Source organism: Ctenopharyngodon idella, chromosome 23, assembly GCF_019924925.1.
Source record: "Ctenopharyngodon idella isolate HZGC_01 chromosome 23, HZGC01, whole genome shotgun sequence".
NCBI classification, from domain to species: Eukaryota; Metazoa; Chordata; class Actinopteri; order Cypriniformes; family Xenocyprididae; genus Ctenopharyngodon; species Ctenopharyngodon idella.
The window spans coordinates 15,819,846-15,841,085 of record NC_067242.1 but is presented as its reverse complement, the minus strand read 5'-3'; the positions used below and the strand labels follow the sequence as shown (position 1 = coordinate 15,841,085).

Here is a 21,240-nt window from a genome sequence, read left to right as displayed (position 1 = left end):
AATTTCAGCTTTATATGTCACTACTTATTAGTCGAAGCTCTGATATTTCCATCAGATAATGCAACTGTAGCTCATGAATGCGTTTTTAAGAGCAAAAAGGCGTGCGTGGTTTTATATTAACTCTTTATTCAGATAACCACACCTAGTACCTAATGCCTAATATACAACATTCACTAAGTTCAAAAAAATGATTTATACAATTTACATCTCTCTGGAACTATTCATGTAAAACAAAATTAAAACAAAATAAAACACAGCTCCACATATCCCTCATGAAATGAACCCACAGAATTAACATGTTTCTGATTAGTGATTCGCAATGGAGCCTTCAATTTTAGTGTTGCAATGATTTACAGGTAAGAGAAAATGGAACGTTTGTCATGATACTGGTCAAAACAGGACACTTGCAGGCACAGACGGAAGGGGGTGGGGGGAGGGTGTGTACGGAATGCTTGACGGCAAGAGATCCCTGGCAACCTGAGCAGGTGTTTGGGGTGGTGTGGTCCTGGCCTCGTGTGGGGGGCCCATGATGGTCTAGAGCTGGGTTAAGGGCTCACTTCCGAGGCTGGTGGATGTGCTGGTTGATGTGGTGGGCCGAAGGAAGCTTCTGTACCGAGGGCACAGGTTTCTGATGGGCCACCTGGGCAGCAGCAGGAGTGAAGTCTTTATCCCCCTGAAAATGATAAGTGACATGACAAATGATCCGTGTGCAGTGAATCACACTGATAATTATACAACAATCAGTCCTGGTCCTCTAATCTGATTGGCTGAGAGGTGTTCTAAGAGTGCTTTATAAACAAGTGCTCAGTGAACTTCCGTTTTTGCGGTAGATCTGTATTTTCTATGGCATTGCTGTTGAAGAGTAATTAGCTGGTGAAGTGGATTTATTTATTGTAGAGTTAAAGAAAGTTATCATGAGCATTGTAATGTTTGTAGCAGATGTCATAACAAATGTCAGTAAAAATTTTAAAATGAGTGGTTCATTCATAAATCCATAAGATCTTACCTTCATGCTGTGGAAATATAAACCGGAATACAGAACACAACAAGCGCAGGGCTGAAAAGGGGCGTGGCTACATAAGGTCTATATATTGTAACAGCACTGTGATGACTTTTTTGTGTGTTCCAGAGTTATTGTTAGCTAAAACTATTAAAAACATTTTTGTTAATTGAAATAAAACTGAAATATAATATAATTATGAGACGAAAAACTTAAACTAAATGAAAATTAGAAATGTTGTCTTGGCAGCTAACTGGAATGAGTTAAAGTTCTAGCACTAAAATTACCAACTGGAAATTAGAGTTGTCAAAAGTACCGACTTCGGTACTGAAATTTTAAAAATGTGACGCTTTGAGCGCTGTTGAGCGGAGTCGTAAACACCTCTGATTGGCCATTGTGTTGACGTGCTCATCAGATATGTCTGTGATTGGCTTCAATGATCAACGCACAGGAGCGTTTGAAAGCACACGGAAGTGTTTGAATTTAAAAGCATTTTGAAAGCGGGAGTGGGAAAGGAACAGAAAGTTACCATTCCTGCTCAGAACTAACCAGAACTAAAACAATTCTGCAATCTTGTGAGTGACAGTGCTTAATTAATTACGATTTATATCAAACGACAGCAAAGTCATCTCTGTATGTGTTTTCTAGTTGCCATCTATTTAAATCTAAACTCGTTTTATGAGAGATTGAGAGCTCTTTGCCTTAGTTTCATGTCTATTAACATGAAAAGGAAAGCGGCACACAGAAGCATCTGACATAAAGCCAGCTGATGCCCTGTGAGGACAAAAATCCTATACTGGAAGAAAGCAGCAGCCGCAGAAATTCTTCAACATCACTTTAATCTGTATGAGAGAGCCTTTCAGAGCAAATATGTGAAGCTTTTGAAGTAGATTAAGGGGTGGACAGTCCAAGACAGTGTAACAAGCCAAGACTGAACACAAGCGTGGCATTTTTTCTATTTTCTGTCTGTTTACCAGCTGGAGGACTAAAAGAGCCTCAGATGTGAGTATTTAGAGAGGAAATGTTGCATAAATTGTGTCACTAGAAGCTGTTTAGATCAGTTCAAAAGTAAAAAGGAGGCCAATGCCCCAGTAAAAGGGCTCCATGTGCATCGTGACATCCTCTAGGGCCACTCGTAATGGGCTATGACATGTGTAATCAAACACCACGTTCTCTTACACATCTTGAGCTTCTGACATGTTTACACTGAGGACCGTATATAATAAAATAGCAAACTCATAACGCTGCATGCTCATCCTGGTAAGCATGCACAGATGGATGCATTATGTCATAGCCTCTATCGAAACATAATAAATCCTGAGACGCTGCCAATCCCACGGCGGCAGAATGGATTAAGGTCAGCTTGGGCTGGAATTGAACGAGCAGAGTGGACCCTATGTGACAAGCCATTCAACAAACCCCATACAAAGTCTCCAGCACATCGGACTATTGATATTATCTCAATATTATCTCAAGCAAGACTAAAACGGCTTTTATCTGAGCAAACTATCTATGTCTGAGCCTCAGGCTAGGGTTTCATGAGTGGTGGTTTTAGATATGAGCAGGTTTAAAATGAATTTGTATTCAATTGTATAAAGGCAAACCAGATGCAAATATTTATTTGCAAGGAAATGTTTGAATATAAATAAGGTGTTCCTATGGTCCTATTCAAAATTAGTATAAACATTTACATGCTAACAATTCTAAATGTTTTATGTAGAGTAGTCCAAAATGTCTTCGGACTGCAAGGAAAACTGTCTGAGATATAAAATATGAGCATAACATATTTATAAACAATATCTCACAGAAGTGAGTATACCCCTCACATTTCAGCAACCATTTTAGTATTCTTCTCAAGGGACAAATTACTATAGAAATGAAAATTTTATATATTTTAGAATAGTCAATGTGCAGCTTGTATAGCAGTATAGATTTACTGTCCTCTGAAATTAACTTAGCACACAGCCATTAAAATATATGAGCCATATATATAATAAAATAAAAGCCATATATTATATATATATATATAAAAATTGTTTAAGTACATTCATGTATATTTATATTTGAGTAAATTACTCTGATTAAAACATACAACTGTGTTTGCCAATTCATTTGGATTTAAAATGAATCACGACAGCTTGTTTGATCTGCGCCCTGTCACTGTGTTTCTCTCATGGAGCAGTCTGACTGTCTTTCTCTCTACTCTGTCGGCAGACCAGATGGTGCTTTTTTTACTCATCCGTATCACCAATAGTATAGAGGAGAACCTGATGAAGATTCAGGTATATGTCTTTGGTGTGAATAGACCTTTAGGAAACAATTTGTCTCACATTTGCTGTGAACAGGCCTTGAAATAAACCATCAAAAATGTTGGACCAGATCCTTTGAGTTATGTAATCAATGGACATGTGTACCAACCTTAGTGACAACTCCTGAGACCACAACAGGCAGCTTTGGTGGGCTAGAAAGCGAAAAAAAAGAGAGAAGACCACAGTTACAAACAGAAAGCAATGTCTTTAAAACAAAACAAAACAAAAAAACATTTAAATATATGTGCTAGTTAATGAAGCATAAGCAAAACAGATGACAGTGTTTATGAAGCAAACCATTCTCTTTTCATGTCAAACAGTAACTGATTGTAAATAAGCCTGTATATTAATCAGTCTCTGATTTTTTAGGATCATTAATTTTTCCACAGGGAATATGTGAAGGAGAACACAAACAACTCTGTAGTCTGGTAATGAATGAACCACTCATATTTCAGAAGGGGAAAAAAAAAAACAACTTTCATGGGTTTCAGCCAGATTCGACTCAATAGTGCTGCCTTGTGTCCAGGCCAAAGACACCTTTAAACTGAATTTAGGCAGAAGGTGAAGGCCAAAATTTGACCAGAGAACTGAGAAATTAGATGTTTCCAAACATAAACCAAAAGGTTCATAAGAGATTGAATAAGGATGAAAATTAGACAGCAGCTAGTGAGACATCTGCTTCAATAGAAATATTTCCTATAATGTCAATATATATTTGAAAAAATATATATATTATTAATAAAATTATTATTAATATTTCGATTTAGATTACTAATATATAATAAGTATATAGCAAGGCTTTGTGACAAATCATCAGCGTTGTCCATCACCATGCACAAACGCGTAATTAATAATTTTATCAATGCCGAGCTGACAGCAGTTTGTCGGGCTGTATGAAATCAAAGTGTGAGGCCTGCTCTGATTAGCTGAAGGTCAACAGGCAGCATCATTATGGGCACAGGAGCTTGGAGTAAAATTGAGCTCAATCAGAGATCTGACGTGTCTGTCAGCAGATGCCCTCTACTCCACAAAACTGCTGGAAGGAAGCGTATTCTCTGTGTCCGGACACGTATCTAATCAGATGCATGAATGGAATGCTAATGCGACAAATTAGCTACAGCACTGATGGAAACATCATCATATAGATTTCACATTCAGCATGTGTGATTGACATTCACCAGGACACCGATTAATGTGGGATTTTGCATGATAATTATTCTTCTAATTGTAGCCTACCATGGTATACAATATCACTGATGAGTGAAACAAGATAATGAACAAGATATTGCCTAAATAGCTATTTGCATATTGGGAAACATTTACCAATAGGTCGCATGGGATTGATGATGTAAACTGACAGACGGACGGGACTCGAACTGGCGTCGCCCAAACAGATACACTATATTGCCAAAAGTATTGGGACACCCCTCCAAATCATTGAATTCAGGTGTTCCAATCACTTCCATGGCCACAGGTGTATAAAATCAAGCACCTGGCATGCAGACTGTTTCTACAAACATTTGTGAAAGAATGGGTCGCTCTTAGGAGCTCAGTGAATTCAAGCGTGGTACCGTGATAGGTTGCCACCTGTGCAATAAGTCCATTTGTGAAATTTTCTCACTACTAAATATTCCACGGTCAACTGTTAATGGTATCATAACAAAGTAGAAGCAATTGGGAACAACAGCAACTCAGCCACGAAGTGGTAGGCCAGTACGCAGAAGTTGCCAACTTTCTGCAGAGTCAATAGCTACAGACCTCCAAACTTCGTGTGGCCTTCAGATTAGCTCAAGAACAGTGCTTAGAGAGCTTCATGGAATGGGTTTCCATGGCCGAGCAGCTGCATCCAAGCCTTACATCACCAAGTGCAATGCAAAGCGAGGGATGCAGTGGTGTAAAGCACGCCGCCACTGGACTCTAGAGCAGTGGAGACGTGTTCTCTGGAGTGTCGAATCACGCTTCTCTGTCTGGCAATCCGATGGACGAGTCTGGGTTTGGCGGTTGCCAAGAGAACGGTACTCGCGTGACTGCATTGTGCCAAGTGTAAAGTTTGGTGGAGGGGGGATTATGGTGTGGGGTTGTTTTTCTGGGGTTGGGCTTGGCCCCTTAGTTCCAGTGAAAGGAACTCTTAATGCTTCAGCATACCAAGACATTTTGGACAATTTCATGCTCCCAACTTTGGGAACAGTTTGGGGATGGCCCCTTCCTGTTCCAACATGACTGCGCATCAGTGCGCAATGCAAGGTCCATAAAGACATGGATGAGCGAGTTTGGTGTGGAGGAACTTGAGTGGCCTGCACAGAGCCCTGACCTCAACCCGACAGAACACCTTTGGGATGAATTAGAGCGGAGACTGCGAGCCAGGCCTTCTCGCCAACATCAGTGCCTGACCTCACAAATGCGTTTCTAGAAGAATGGTCAAAAATTCCCATAAACACACTCCTAACCCTTGTGGAAAGCCTTCCCAGAAGAGTCGAGGCTGTTATAGCTGCAAAGGGTGGGCCAACTCCATATTAAACCCTACAGACTAAGAATGGGATGTCATTAAAGTTCATGTGCACATAAAGGCAGGCGTCCCAAAACGTTTGGCAATATAGTGTGTGTTGGAGCACCTGCCCAAAACAGCTATGGCTCTGACAGAAAGGTGATTACATTATTAAATATTTATTTTTGGTGCTTTTTTGCCTTTATTGAGATAGGACAGTACAGACAAATAACAATAAGCGAACTGGGAGAGAAAGGAGAATGGGTTCGAGAAGGTCACCTGAAGCACAACGAGCTACATGTCGGAGTGCTGTCAATGTGAGTTATTATATTTTTATAAAAGACAAACTTACACAACAAAATCATGATATTCTGAACAATGTTTTAACCGTTTTGTCCATACAATCAGGGCCTAAAATTAACACTCACCAAGCTCCAAATGAGAGTACAATTCGCTTTTGGTGAATTGCCACTTGCAAAACTGTGAGAACATGAACGTGAACAAATGTGATCGACACTCGGTTGACGGGCAGTGCTGCATGGTCGTGAAAGTTAAAGCCTTGCCAATTTAAATATTCAAGCTCAAGAAGAAGCGAAAGGAAACTCAATTCATGAGTTCAGAAATCCGCGTCTCAGACAGCGCGCGAATACTGAATTGAGTTCTCTTTCACATCTTCCTGCGCTTGAACCGACATATTCAAACAAAATTATGTCAAAATGCTCATCTTGGCAAGTATCCTTGTAAACATTTAAAGTAACAGCAGCCTAAAAAAATGAATTATCCCTTTAAGTCCTGGTCACTTCTCTAAACCTGTGTGAAAATGCACATGTGGACAGAAGGGGGGAGTAAACAGAGGGGTCTGATGTAAAACCAGGTGCTCCAGGCAGTGGGTAAGGTACAAAATGGCCTATAAAAATTCCCAAGGGACAGGGAATTTAACACCACCATCTGAGCACAGAGCAGAAACATGGCTCCAGGCTTGTGCAAGCCGTCAGCCTCAGAAATGACTCTCATTCATTTTCCAAAGCCAAGCGTTTCCCTTAAAGCACTAAGTCAAAAGAGAAGGTCAAGAGTGATAATTGACCTTGACAGGGAAAACAGCTCAATCAAAGTAGAATAATAATGTCAAAGAGTTGAAGAGTGGCCATTTTCCAGTAGCCCTTCTCAAATACTACACTGTCTGTAGTACATTACACCACCGCTCGCACGCTGCAGGAAACCAAGCTATAAAAGGAGACAATTAAATTGTTATCACAGCGTGAGACACATCCTGATGTCTCAACATACTTAAGGCTGAACATAAATGAGGGCATTGTGAGAAGCGTGGGACTTCGTCTGTAATGCTGTGAAATCCAGAATATGTCAGAAGTTTGTGGCTTTCATCTTGCTGTGAGAAGGGAAGGAAACTCCAATGATTCAAGACAGTGAAAGAGAGAGAGAGAGAGAGAGAGAGAGAGAGGCTTGCCAAAGGGATAATCTCTCTTTGAGGCATAACAGTGCTGCTCAACCTGTCACATAGCTTCCTATCTTTTAAAAGAGACAGCTGTATAATCTCAGATTAAACAGACACTCCTTTTTAAGGGCAAAAATCATACAAATCTTATAAAGCCCTGTTTAAAAAAAAAAAAAAAAAAAAGAAGATTTTAAGAGATTTTAGGATCAAAAGTCAAGTTATTGAAATCACAGTGTGAATAAATTCAAAAAAGCAAACAGGACTATTTTTCTAAACTGTTATAGCTTGTTTAGAATTTGCTGAATGAAAGAGGATGAGAACATAAAAACAGATAAGAAAGATAAATGTTATCTATTGATTTCTCTCCTTGGAGGTCATTCAAAACCTTATGTGTTGGGATTGAACTGTGTATAGATAAAGATTTATCATACATAAAAAAAGTTAATCAGGAGCATGTTTTAACCATATTTCCTTTCATGGCAATGCCATTCCACACCTGAGGGTGGCAGTGGTGTGCTTGTTTTCAAATGGAGAAATCAGGCCAGACATGTTGCAAGTACTTTAACTAGCCTAATTTAAGTAAAATCATAGATGGAAAAACACATACTGAAATAGATTTCAGGGTAAATATCAAGGTCAATCAATAACTCTTTAAACAAAAACAATGTATTAGTTAAACCTCTACTGGTATTATTGTGAGTGAAAACCAAGGCAGAATTTTCTTGTGCAGAAGAGAAACAATTTATACAGAAGGCAGCCTTCTTATACATGGCTATGTCAAAAAAATAATAAAAAAACTTTGGAATTAAAGATTTTTTATTGTTTTTGAAAGAAGTCTAATGCTCACAAAGGCTGCATTTATTTAATTAAAATACCATTAAAACAGTAATGTTGTGAAATACAATTACATTTTAATATATTTTTAAATGTAATTTATTTCTTTTATGGAAAGCTGAATTTTCAGCATCATTACTTCAGTCTTCAGCATCTCATGCTCCTTCAGAAATCATTTAAATACGCTGATTTTTTTTTATTAATGCTCAATTATTAATAATGGTTCTTATTATTATCATCATTAATGTTGAAAACAGTTTTTGCTGCTTAATATTTTTGTGGAAACCATGATACATCCCACCCCCCAAGATTCTTTGAAAAAAGAACATTTATTTATAAAACAAAAAAAAAAAAAAAAAAAAACCTTCTATTGAATCCCAAACTTTTGAATGGTATTTTAGCACATTTCCACAAACATGTTAAGCGGCAAAAACAGTTTTCAAAATAGATAATAATAAAAAACATATATATTTCTTGAACAGCAAATCAGCATATTAGAATATTTTTTCTTTTTGAAGGATCATGTGACACTAAAGACTGGGGAAAAAAAAAAAAAAAAAAAAAAAGTACTTATTACAAACTTTGTATAAGTGTGTGTGTGTGTGTGTGTGTGTGTGTGTGTGTCTGTCTGTCTGTCTATCTACCTATATATGCCTCCTAGAAGCATATATATATATATATATATATTTGTATACAATGTGGGACACAGAAGACTCCCTGCAGAGAGTGATGGAGATTCTGTGTAGGAAGAGAGTGAACTGCTACAGTACATCCAATCAGCAAAGCAGGAGCAAAGACGATTGCTGCAATTAACAAGTCAGCACAGACTCTCACAACTTGCTGTTGTCATGGCAACCACGTGGCATAGCTTTTATTTACTGATGAGCTAAATCGGGAGGAAACGGCAAAAACCGCTCGTCTGGAGCTGAGGGAATGAACCGTGCAAACGATGCAAAATTGGACCACACCTGAAGCCTCATGCTAGGCCTCTGCAGCAAACACAAGACTGAGTCTCAACATCAACAGAATATAAATACGGGGTGGACGGAGGAATGCATCTGCTCCTTTTTTGCATTTCCCACATCAATTTTGGTGTAAATAGTATAGTAAAATGTGCAAAACAGAGTACTACACTGTTATTGGCAGCTAAAACCTATAATAAAATGAACCAAAATATTTAATAAGTGAACACACAAAGGCGTGATATGAGCAGGAGTTTGTTAATGAGAGGTGTTAAAATCTGCTGAGCTTTCTACAAAGTTCTGCATGTACAGATTCTGTGTGGCCTGATGATAGGATAGAAAAACCACACACAGGTGGGCATGATACAAACACAATAGTGCTCTAATGAATGGCTTGCTATAATTACTATTATCCCCCCCCCAAAAAAAGCCTTTCCCCTCTGAAATTAACTAACGTAGGGGAACTGCATCGGTATGTGTTCCTTATAATCATACAAAAGTTTAGAGTAGTGAGACTAACCCTTAATACTTTTCCTAAATTATAAATTCCTACCAAAAACTGATAATGAAAAAGGGAAATGTGTATTTCTAAACTACAATACTTACCATTATAGCACATTTTAGGATAAAATCTAGATAATGCACAAGAGATCTTTTCCTCAAAGCCACTGGGTGGATGGGATTCAGATTTGGACTTTAGTTATACAGCTCAACGTGTGGCTTGACTGACAGGCGGAACATTTGAAAAGTAACTTCTGTGGTAATGAGATAACATATAGTTATACAGAAATTCTTCCGACACAGCAGTGAGGCAAATTTAAGCAGATTAACTGAAACACACCAAGAGCCCATTATTCCAATAGCGTCAGCACACTTCGCTAAACAGCACAGAGAGGGAAACTAGCATGGAAATAATTGTCATCAAACTGTCAATTTTTATTTTCCTTTTTTCGTGTTGCTTTATTACAAATCAGCTTCCCATCCCAATTTTCACAATCGCTTCATCCACAGCAGAACCGAGGCAGTGGGATGTGCTTTAGCAGTGGGTGAAATGCGATGCGGTTTCCCTCTGCGTAGTGGATGAAGTTACTGTAAAGTGTCCAAAAATTGACTGCAGTGTGTGAGAATTGTCGCAAGCCAGCCTATGAGCTTCTACAGAAACAGCTTTTGCTCCAGGGTTCAGCTAATGACCTGAATCTGCCTGCCAGTAACTAGCAGTCACACTCCATGTGTTACACACTCTTATCATCTCATGGAAACTGTTTACAACATCTCAAGTGTCAACATACAGAGAAGCTCTAATATTCTGACTAATTATTTTAATGAAAACAAAAACAAAATTAATGCCTCAAAGCATTTATTAGCAGTACTTATTATAAATGTATATTAATATTCATTAAAAAAATCATTATTATTTTATTATTTACACTACTGTTCAAAAGCTTGGGGTCAATTAATACTTTTATTATAAAAGTATTATTATAGTACTATTATATAGTATTATTATATACTAGAGGGTGGAATGACATCATATTTTTTAAAAGTCGACATTTATGTGATGAAAGTCGGGTCGACTAGTCGTTGATGTCGTCATTAATGAACAAATAAACCTAAACCTTGAGCTGAGACCCGAACGCGGGTTGCCTTGTGCACAGCTATGGCATATGACACAGCGCTGCCCACAAGACTATTGCTCCTACATGACAGCTTATTTTTATCAGTTCTTTTGTCTCTGAGTTGTTATATTTCTCAAAGATTTCTGCTTGTTCTAAATCATATACAGATAAAATAGCATTGTAGGATTATATTTATATGAATGCATTAGTGAGAGTGTGATTATGTGTAGGGCTGGGACAATACATCGATTCGCTAAACAATGATTCTGGATCGATTCTGATATTTCTCTCGAATAGATTCTGAGCTTAGTTAACAGCAGATGGCGCTCTAGGCTAGTTTTTAACCTCACACAAATGCTCACGAAGAAAAGTGCTTGACAGCGATTGTGTGAATGTAAGTGGTCAAATATACTTTCACCTCGGCTCAATGCTTTTATGACGATGAATGTAAACAGCCCACTGCAAACACCCTTGTAATTCCCTTTCAACCTTTTAGAACTTTATGAATGATTATTTTAGGTTTAAGTGGTGTGTAAAGTAACTGGAAACAAACAGAGTATGGGTGTTTCTCAAGCATGTAGTGCCATCTGCTGTTAAAACTAAGCTCAGAATCCATTTGAGAGAGAATTGCGATATATCGGAAAATATCAGAATCGCAAATCAAGAAATCGATGTATTGTCCCAGCCCTAATTACATGTGTGAATTAATTCTACGTGGCATCGTCTATCTACTAATAGGGAAGTTGTGAGTTTTAGTTACTAAGAAATATATGCTAGAACTTTTCAGTTTCTAAGCTATTTTATTGATAATTAGTATAGAACAGCGATTAAAGGGTTAGTTCACCCAAAAATGAAAATTCTGTCATTAATTACTCACCCTTATGTCGTTCTACACCCGTAAGACCTTTGTTCATCTTTGGAACACAAATTAAAATATTTTTGATCAAATCCGATGGCTCAGTGAGGCCCCTATTGCCACAGTCGCGCCCCCCAGTGGTGAACCATTGAAATTTCGAAACACTTATGACGTAACGAAGCCTCCTTTACTGAAATCACATGACTTTGGCAGTTTGATACACGCTCCGAACCACTGATTCAAAACAAAAAATTCATAAAGCTTCAAAGCTTTATGAATTTTGTGTTCCGGAGATGAACCAAGGTCTTACGGGTGTGGAACGACATGAAGGTGAGTAATTAATGACAGAATTTTCATTTTTGGGTTAACACTTTAACTTATATGTACAATAAGCTGTTTAAAATGAACATTCAGCCGATGGAATATTGAGCATCCAGATGGTATAATCAAACATATCTTGTGGAGCGCTTTGTCATTTACTGTTGGATACGGAGCATAAATGTGGACTTCAAAGATTTCTTATCCTGTTGCTCCCTCTATAGGTCATGATCAGCAACTAGTCGATGTCAAGGTTAAAGCGTCATGGCCGAGCATTAAAGTTGACTAGATTAGTCAATTAGTCGTGCAACACCTATTATATACTAGTATTAATATTTAGTTCAACCATGAAACTCTAGAGAGCACAGGCTAACTGGTCCTTTACATGCAATCTGCAAGCAATCACATCATTACTTCATGGCACAAGCTGATTGACCTCTGCTGATCCTTCAGCCAATGAGATTGTTTGCTCAACATTTACGTAGTCTGGTTCATTGCTGTAAGCTATCCTGCAGCACGCAGAGTTCCTCTTAAACCATCCACCTCCCCCAGCTCCACCTGCCTAGATCTGCTACGGGATTTATGTATATCTATTTATGCAGCAGTCGCATATCTTACATGTTCACAGAAATGTGTCTATTTATCAGCAGTAGCAGCCTCAGTAATAATCAACAGCAGCGTAGCAGATCTAGTCCACCAAGACCAAGACCAAATACATTAACATTGCCATATTCAATAACATGCTAAAACTATTCCAGAGAGTTGTCATGACTGAATTATATACTTTTATTATAAGTGGTGCAACTGTTTAGTGAATTCACCCTTGTGTCTTATATCCCAAACAAATCAGTTTCAGTCATCAGAGCAGCCACCTAGCAGAGTACTATAGTGAGACAGTAAGTTGTACTGGGGGAAGGACAGGGAAGACGGTGGAGGTTCCTGCATCATGAACAGACGTACACGTCAAAGAGTGAGCTCACCAGCATAGCACACCACATTAGCATCTCAGAGCTATTCCATTTGCCATCCATCCATCTGAGAAGACCAAATTGCATTTGACAGGTGGTCCCCAGACAGTGCCACTTGACTTGCCTCGACAAATGTGCAATTTTTTCATCAGAAGCCACCTGCTTACAGGCCATCTCTCTGCTAGCAAAGCGAAGAGGGAGGGAGGGAGACAGAGCAAGACATGGGAGATTATGTGTGCACATCTGGCACATTCAGCTACTGGACACACTTAAACAAGTATTAATATCTATAATAAAAAATGAAATACAGGGAAGGAACACTTCAATCATTTTTAAATTCAATTCTCAGATGAAAGTTCTCACTCCAGAGTTGGCTATAAAGGTTCAATGATCCGTGGCCATGGAAGGCATTAGACTTCATCCTGAGCTCACTGAAAACATTTGTAAATTTGCTTATAGGCACGTATGGGAGCTTTGTAAGAAATAATGTTTGCAGAGGAAACCCCTTAGCTCTCAACAAACAAAGCCAACCCAGATGAAGGAAACAGAGTGTAAGATTCAGGCATATTACTTCTGACTATTGTTCAGTTTTGGCTCCTTATACAGGTCTTGTGTATTGGTCTTGTACAACTACTGTAACCATTTACCCTCATTCCAGCTTTCTGAAAATAAACTCAGTTGAGATAGGGTCACAGAGGTCTTAATTCAACTCCACAGCACTTTCTGAGGATGTATTGTAAAGGATTTTGTTTCAGTCTTTCCCTGTTGTTAAGCTTCTTTTTTTGCAACTGTTCATCACCCTAAGGTTCTATCTGACATTTTTGTCAAAATTGAGTTATTCACATATTCTTATTCTGACAACTTATTTACATTGTGATTTTTTTTTTTTTTAGGTTGTGCACATTTTAGGGCTTTTTTTTTTTTTTTTTTTTTTTTTAAACAAATGGGTCTATCCACAAAAGGAGTATAGAATGCAAAAACTTTGAAGCTCAGTATCTCAAAACTGCTCAGAATGCAGATAGAACCTTATAACTTGAAGGTGGCGAACTGTCCTGCATTTTGTCCATTTCTGGCACATTATTTTGGCAAATTATTTTTCTTTTGACTCACTCAATGCTTGTCAGATGTGTTTTATGGCAGACACACTATTCAGGAGTCAGCATAATGACTCACTTTTGCTGATGTATTGTTGTGTTTAGTTATGCGTGTGCTCTACATGCAATTTGAGGGCCACAAGTAACATGGTGGATCAAATGAGAAAATGTCTCCTTGGTTGGCAAATGTTATTTTAAAAAGGTAATGCATTACTATATTACATTACGCCCTAAAAAGTAACTAATTGCGTCACTTTTTATGGAAAGTAATGCGTTGCGTTACTTTTTCTTACCTGGGCTGGGCTTGGTTGTGTTGTTTTTTCTTGGCAAAAGTAAAGGCCCTTTCACATAAAAGCGAAATAAATAAGCCTCAGGCTGAAGAAAATACAAATTCTCGCCTGTATAGTAGAGGGCGCAGCTCAAACAAACCTTTCAGCTGTGCTGCCATTCTGGATTGAAGAAGAATAGTATGCAGGAGAAGAAAGTTCAACACTTCTCAGCAATAAAAACAAAAAATTAAACACAAATATCACGTTTATCTAAAGACAATTTTGCTTATTAGTATGGTTGAATTGGATCATCAAAAGGTCAGCAGCAAAGACACTGGTTAATAATGTGAGATTACATACATAAAGTATATTTGTGTTATTTAACATTTAATTATTACAGGTTTGTGTAATATTATGAGTTTGGATTTCACTGTTTTTATTCATTTTGAGGAATAATGAATCGGTTTTTGTGGAAATGAGTAAATGCATTATCACATTTAGTCTAGAATTACCACCATGTTTACACAGCACACACACAACGCCTCTGCACTTACTTCCGGATAGGATAGGCATCAGTGAATAATTAGGAAAACAACTTAAATTAAGTTAAAAGTAACTCATATATTTTGTTGTAAATTTAAAGAGTATATAAAGATATAATGCCACTTTTACAAGATGTAAAATAAGTCTCTGATGTCCCCAGAGTGTGTATGTGAAGTTTTAGCTCAAAATGCCCTACAGATAATTTTTTATAGCATGTTAAATTAGTCAGTTTTTGAGGGTGAGCAAAAACGCTGTTTTTGTATGTTTCCATTTAAATGCAAATGATCTGCTGCTCTCAAGAAGAGGGCAGAGTTTCAGGAGCTCTTGTTATTACTATTTTGGGAATCAACACAAGGGTAAGGAAAGATCTATTAATCAGCCAACCAGGCACAAATGACCTATAACATACTATGATTCAAAAAGATTGAATTAAAGCGATTGTTCATCCCAAAATTAAAATTCTCTGATCATTTTCACCCTCATACCATCCCTGATGTATATGACTTTCCTTCTTCAGAGAAACAGAAACAAAGATTTTTAGGAAAATTATCAATCTCTGTGAGTCAATATAATAGGTCGTTGTGTGGTTTTTCAAGCATTAACCGAGCGGCACCCATTCACTTGCATTATATTAACTCATGTAATGGACTATGGATTATTTTACTTAAAAAAAAGTCATATACATTGGCGATGGCATGAGGGTGAGCAAATGATGAGAGAATTTTAATTTTTGGGTGAACTTTCCCTTTAAAGATGCAGTAAGTGATTTCAGAGAAACGCTGTTGAAAGTGGATCGGACCGAGCACCACAACACACTTGTAGCCAATCAGCAGTAGGGGGCGTATACACTCATGATGGGGGAGAAGAAAGAGTGAGCAAGAGGGAGATTTGAAGAAAGACTGTAGAAAGAGAGATGGCTGAGAGACATTACAAAAAAGGTCAGAGGAATATCACTGGACAAAGTAGGGATATGATGATCAGGCAAGAGCTTTAGGACCCATGTTAATATTAGAAAAGCTTTCCAACGCTGGAGAGAGCTAAGTGAGAGGGCCTGAAAATGGACCCCGAGGTTGCATTGTTTCTGCTCCATACATGAGTAACATTGGTTTTGCTATGTTTCACAGAGCCGAGATATGCTATTGTTGTAATGTTAGCTATAGTAACAGGACAGTTTTGAGTGTCATTGTGTCTGGAGCTGGTGTGCTGCTAGCTTTTGTTCTTCCTTATTGTTAGTTTGTCATCTTTGCTTCATTTCTCTCAAAAGCATTATTTTGCTTCACTTCAGCTATGATAAAGAGTCAACCAATCTTGCATTGCGTATTCGTGCATTTTGATCGTGGAGTAATGAAGGGAGGGGTTTGTTTATTTGGGTTGATTTCAAATATCCACGTCGTTTCTCAGAAATTACTTACTGTACCTTTAAATGATACTAACCAACCATCCAAGGAATCACTAGTGTCAACAACTAAAACAAGCTTTATAAAAACATCTGAACACAAAGAGACTACACAGGAAAATGTGAGTTTCCTCTTGGCTTGCCAGCGTTGCGAGAAAATGACAAACCTAATGGCATGGGTGCAGGGATTACATTCTAACATCACAGTGCATTTCTTCGGCACTGAAACCACATTTCAACCTCTTCTCTGAAATGCCCACTCGCAAATGACTTCCATGTTTCTGAAAGAATGCCAAAGAGATATTAAAAGCAGCTTCAAGAATCAAACACCTCATAGGATTTCCTGCAGCAGGCTGAGTGAGCTGATAAGGGCTCGCTTGCAGACCTGCTGTAACGGGCGGCCGATCAGTCATCAGGTACAGGGGTGGAGGGGACTGCTAACAAAGCCATAAAGCCCATCCGAATCAGCAGCCAAACCCTGTGGACACACCTCAGTAGTGCTGAAAACAGGTCAGCTACAACACAACACAAGCACGAAAGAAATCTGAGGACTGTAAAACTTCTGCACTGCACATTTGCACTTACGCAACAAGCAGCTAGACAGCTACCCAGCAGATAACTCAGTGCAAGCTATTTAACTTAAACATACTCCACCGCAATGAAGAAAAAGGAACGTGTGATATCCGGCTGTTGCCACATATTCCCTTACTGCCACACCCAACATTGTTACGTCTAGTTTGCAACCATAAATGATTGTCATGTGCTCACCAATTCAGAAAGTTGCATAAAAGACAACAATGTGCTGCTATATTCACCTTCACTCTTACTCATCGAGAGACAGATGGGCACTAACAGTGACTTTATCATCATATTAAACATTTTAGTTTAGTGTGGGCCGCTTAACCAACACAGAGCTCAGTGCGTTCAAGCTAAGAAAAACACTCTCGATTTAGCAGAATCGTCTCCATGTGCCAGCAGTCAAATGGGAATTGCACACCTGTGCTACTGATCAAATGTTTTTCAACTTGGACTCAATGTCATGCCAAGACTCTATGACCTTTTAAATGTGTTACTAAGGTCTAGTAAGAATTTTGTTAGTTAAGTAGGGCTGCATTAATCACAATACAACCAAAATCACAATATGGCTTAGTGTGATTATCAAATTGCAAAAGCCGTGATTTAATTAAATAAATATGCAAATTATATGTTTGTAGATGTTTGTGTAGAGTGAAGCACAGCACTGTGTATTTATACTTGTGAGCTGTTCATGATATAGTGTTTTCAGTGTCTCATTACAGCTCGGTTCAGACCTTTTTTTTTTTTTTTTTTTTTTTTTTTATAAAAGCATTTTAAATTGCAATTTTTATTAGAATGCCCTATATTTACCTATATGTTTATCTACATTTACCTATATATTTAGCTGTATTATTATTATTATTATTATTATTATTATTAACAACTTTGCATGATATAGACAGGAATTTCCTACTTAAGAGGATATAAATAATTTTCTATGACAAAACAATGACTGTATATTATGCTGCTTTTAAAGGGTTAGTTCACACAAAAATGAAAATTAATGAAAGCTTTACGAATCTTTTGTTTCGAATCAGTGGTTTGGTTCACCAAAGTCACATGAATTCAGTAAACGAGGCTTCGTTACATAATAAGTGTTTCGAAATTTCAATAGTTCACGTGACTTTGGCAGTTTGATAAGCGATCCAAACAAATGATTTGAAACAAAAGATTTGTAAAGCTTCATGAAGCAGTGTTTTGAAACCGCCCATCGCTAGATATTGTTGAAAAGTCGTTATTTTGTTTTTTTGGCACACAAAAAGTATTCTCGTCTCTTTATAATATTAAGATTGAACCACTGTACTCACATGAACTGTTTTAAATATGTTTTTATGGGCATCTGAAAGTGTTAATTATCTTGCTGTCAATGGAGGCCTCACGGAGCCATCAGATTTGATCAGAAACATCTTAATTTGTGTTCTGAAGATGAATGAAGGTCTCACGGGTGTAGATGGACATGAGGGTGAGTAATTAATGACAGAATTTTCATTTTTGGGTGAACTAACCCTTTAAGTAAATAAATGGACAAGCAATATTGATTTCAGTTAAATTAATTTAATTATGTGAGAAGAAATGTAGAGTGACACAGCTAAGTTTGACAGCAGTCAACTACAGTTTAGTGTTATTATTATGCAAAATATCCACCTGCAGAATGCAGTGATCAACCAATCAGAATGAAGTATTCCAGATTCCAACATTAAGTAAACTGGTTGCAAGTCAGCAAAATGAAAGTATGAGCACACAGATACTAAGGTGTTATGAATTGATACATAAAACTGAAACCTATTTTCTCTCTTGGGCTCCATACAAGAGCGTTATGAGACTTAAAAGTCTAGAATAATCTTCATGTATACTTCAGCACAAAAATTAATCAAAAAACAATGACAATTTTGACAAGTCTGCAGCTGAAGATATATTTTACCATGTGTTTCACTAGAAGAAACAGCCTATCAGTGCAGAGAGATGGAATTGAAATGCATACTGCAGAAATGTGAAGGTCAGCATACTTACGGCTCAGTCTCATATTCTTTACTGTCTTTCTCATCTTGTTTCTTGTCTGGCACGTCATTTGCAGACTGGTGCTTCTGAACTATCCTCATGCCTCCTCCTACTTTCACTGCCAGAATTGAACAAAAACAAGTTCAGAGTTTATTATTGTGGTAAATGAGATTGCTTTTATTATATAATGTTATGAAATGTGACATATAAATCACTAGAGGCCGTTTAGTGTGCAATCTTTTTCCCTTGGCCTACTTTTAGAGTCATTACACGTTGTTATCTGATTTCTTGTGTACTTTACACTGCACTGATAGATATGCTGACGAAGTAAAACACAATGCGAAATCACACATTTGCGCAACGTAAAAGGAAAAAAACATGGATGGAAAAACTGTGCCATGTGTCACAATCAAGCCATGGTTGATCGGTAGCATACATTTGTCCGTTAGAGACAAGTGACTACTTGTGGCATACAACGTGTAAGCACTTCCCATCCGCTCAGTCCTGCACTAGGGACATTCCACAAAAAGTTTGCTTTTCACATCCCTTATGAAGATAAGCTGATACCAACTTTTACTCTGTTATTATAGGTATTTTTACTTGACACATCAGCAAAAATTCAGAAATTATTATTTTTTGTCAGATGCCTTTTTGGCCCATCCCAGGCCTGTTTCCAACTTATCCTTACTTAATTAAAAAACATGCACAAATGTATATATATATATATATATATATATATATATATATATATATATATATATATATATATATATATGCGCATGTTTATACAAAAATATAAATTTAAAAACTATTAAAATAACATTATCACCATTACAGATTTAAAATCTTTAAATAGTCACTATTATCACACCGTTACTGTGATTATGGACAATAAACAAATTGTACTGAACAATGGGAATAGAAGAAATATTAGCATCAAATTACTTTTTGTTTTCTGAATATTTTTTTTCTGAGACAATGTCTAAAATCTACAGACATGCACAGAAAATCACATTTTCTAAATAAAAAGGCACACATTTGTCATAATGATCCACTAGACTTCCCAGCAGAAAAACAACAACAACATAAACAATAGCACGGGGACATTACCAGCAGGGAGATGTCCAGCTTTTGTTTCGATTTTCTCTTTGGGCGGCGATGACATGGTTGCTGTCAAGCGCTTCTTCTAAAGAATTTCTTCGTTGTCTTCAAAATACAAAACAATCCTTCTGTTTCCTGGATGAAAATAACGCAGACTACTGTCGAGTTCGTCAACGTGGCTTTTCCCTGCCCATTGTTTGGCAACGGTGCGTGATGACGGCAGTGGTCGCTCCAACCAATAAGAGCGTTTATTGAGAAAGGACGTTCCACCTCTTTACTATGGAAAGTCCAATGGTACATACGGGGAAAATCAGAAAATACAAATCAGCATGCAGAGCTGTGTAACTTTTATTAATATGCCCACAGGTCGCATATTTTAGATAGAGAGCGGGAAGAAAATGTTCTTTGCTTTCATCAAAAGAAAAAGTAGCAAGAAAAAAAATTAATAAATCATTTTTTTAATTAGAAAAAGCACCCCTAAAGAAATCAATAGTACTACTTTTAATATGTTAAAAGTCATGCAAAATATGATTCACATCATGAGATGAGATCTCCATCATGGAGTCAATGAACTCATCGTTAAGATGTATGAAGGATAAATATAATGTCTGGAAAATGTTAGCAGACATAACAACCTTTTCAAAAAAGAGTTATTTATGTCTGGAAAGCTGTTTGCTTTATTCAAGAACACTGCTGACAGTGTGAGTGGTCATTTAGACTGCAAATCACTACTGCACCAAACAGGGTTAGATGCTATAAGTAGCAAAGAAAACACACTGTTCTCATCAAAAATACAATGAACACAATTTTACACTCTGGGGGAAAGTGAATCATGTCGGTCTTGCTCAAGTAGGCCTACATAACACAATGGAGTTCCTCAAATAAACATTGTGGAATGCACAATTGAGATCACAATCCTTATATTTCATATTATCCCCTGTAATATTTTGTGCAGAATCATATAGATATCATACTAAAGGGCCAGAGTTTGGCCCAAGATTATTTGAGTCAGATGCTGCGATGCAAAGAAAATTTCTTAGTATGGCTTGTCAGTATCAGTAAATCAAGTTCTGTTCTTCACAAGTGTAAATAAAGCAGTTATTCATTAGATCTATCAGATGTGTGTCCTATTGCACTGTTGTGCAACCGGCAGCTGTTGAATTGTGTTGATGAATTTACACTGAGGTGAATCATGACCACTAGAGGGGAGACTAATGACAGGAGTCTTCATTTTGAAACAACCCATACAACTGCACTTTTTAGGCAGCGGGTAAAATAATGCAAACAGTCCAAACTGCATTCAAATCAATATACTGTAGAGTTTATTGTGATGGAGCAGAATTCTGCATTTGCAGCATCAGCTGTTATAGCTGTTGGATTATGTCCATAGTTGCTAGGTGAAGTATCCCATCATATATTAAAGCAAATAGACCTACTCACTATCACTAACCACAAAAAGCCA

At 37.5% G+C, this 21,240-nt stretch overlaps 1 protein-coding gene across 1 annotated transcript; it reads right to left on the bottom strand.

Annotated features, from left to right (window-relative positions):
• Positions 1–106: 106 nt before the first annotated feature.
• dap (death-associated protein) lies at positions 107–19,999 on the bottom strand. The gene is made up of 4 exons (XM_051881776.1): positions 19,788–19,999; positions 18,690–18,795; positions 3,419–3,461; positions 107–673 (listed from the first exon to the last, which is right to left on the bottom strand). Exons 1-4 carry the CDS (start codon positions 19,840–19,842, stop codon positions 554–556), a joined length of 324 nt encoding a protein of 107 aa, XP_051737736.1. The 5' UTR covers positions 19,843–19,999; the 3' UTR covers positions 107–553.
• Positions 20,000–21,240: the final 1,241 nt, after the last annotated feature.

Coding starts and splice junctions, on each gene's coding strand:
- dap (XM_051881776.1), bottom strand. CDS start 19,842: ATGTCATCGCCGCCCAAAGAGAAAATCGAAACAAAAGCTGGACATCTC. Junction 3,462..18,689: donor AAAGAATATGAGACTGAGCC/GTAAGTATGCTG, acceptor TTCGCTTTCTAG/CCCACCAAAGCTGCCTGTTG. Junction 674..3,418: donor TCTCAGGAGTTGTCACTAAG/GTTGGTACACAT, acceptor TATCATTTTCAG/GGGGATAAAGACTTCACTCC.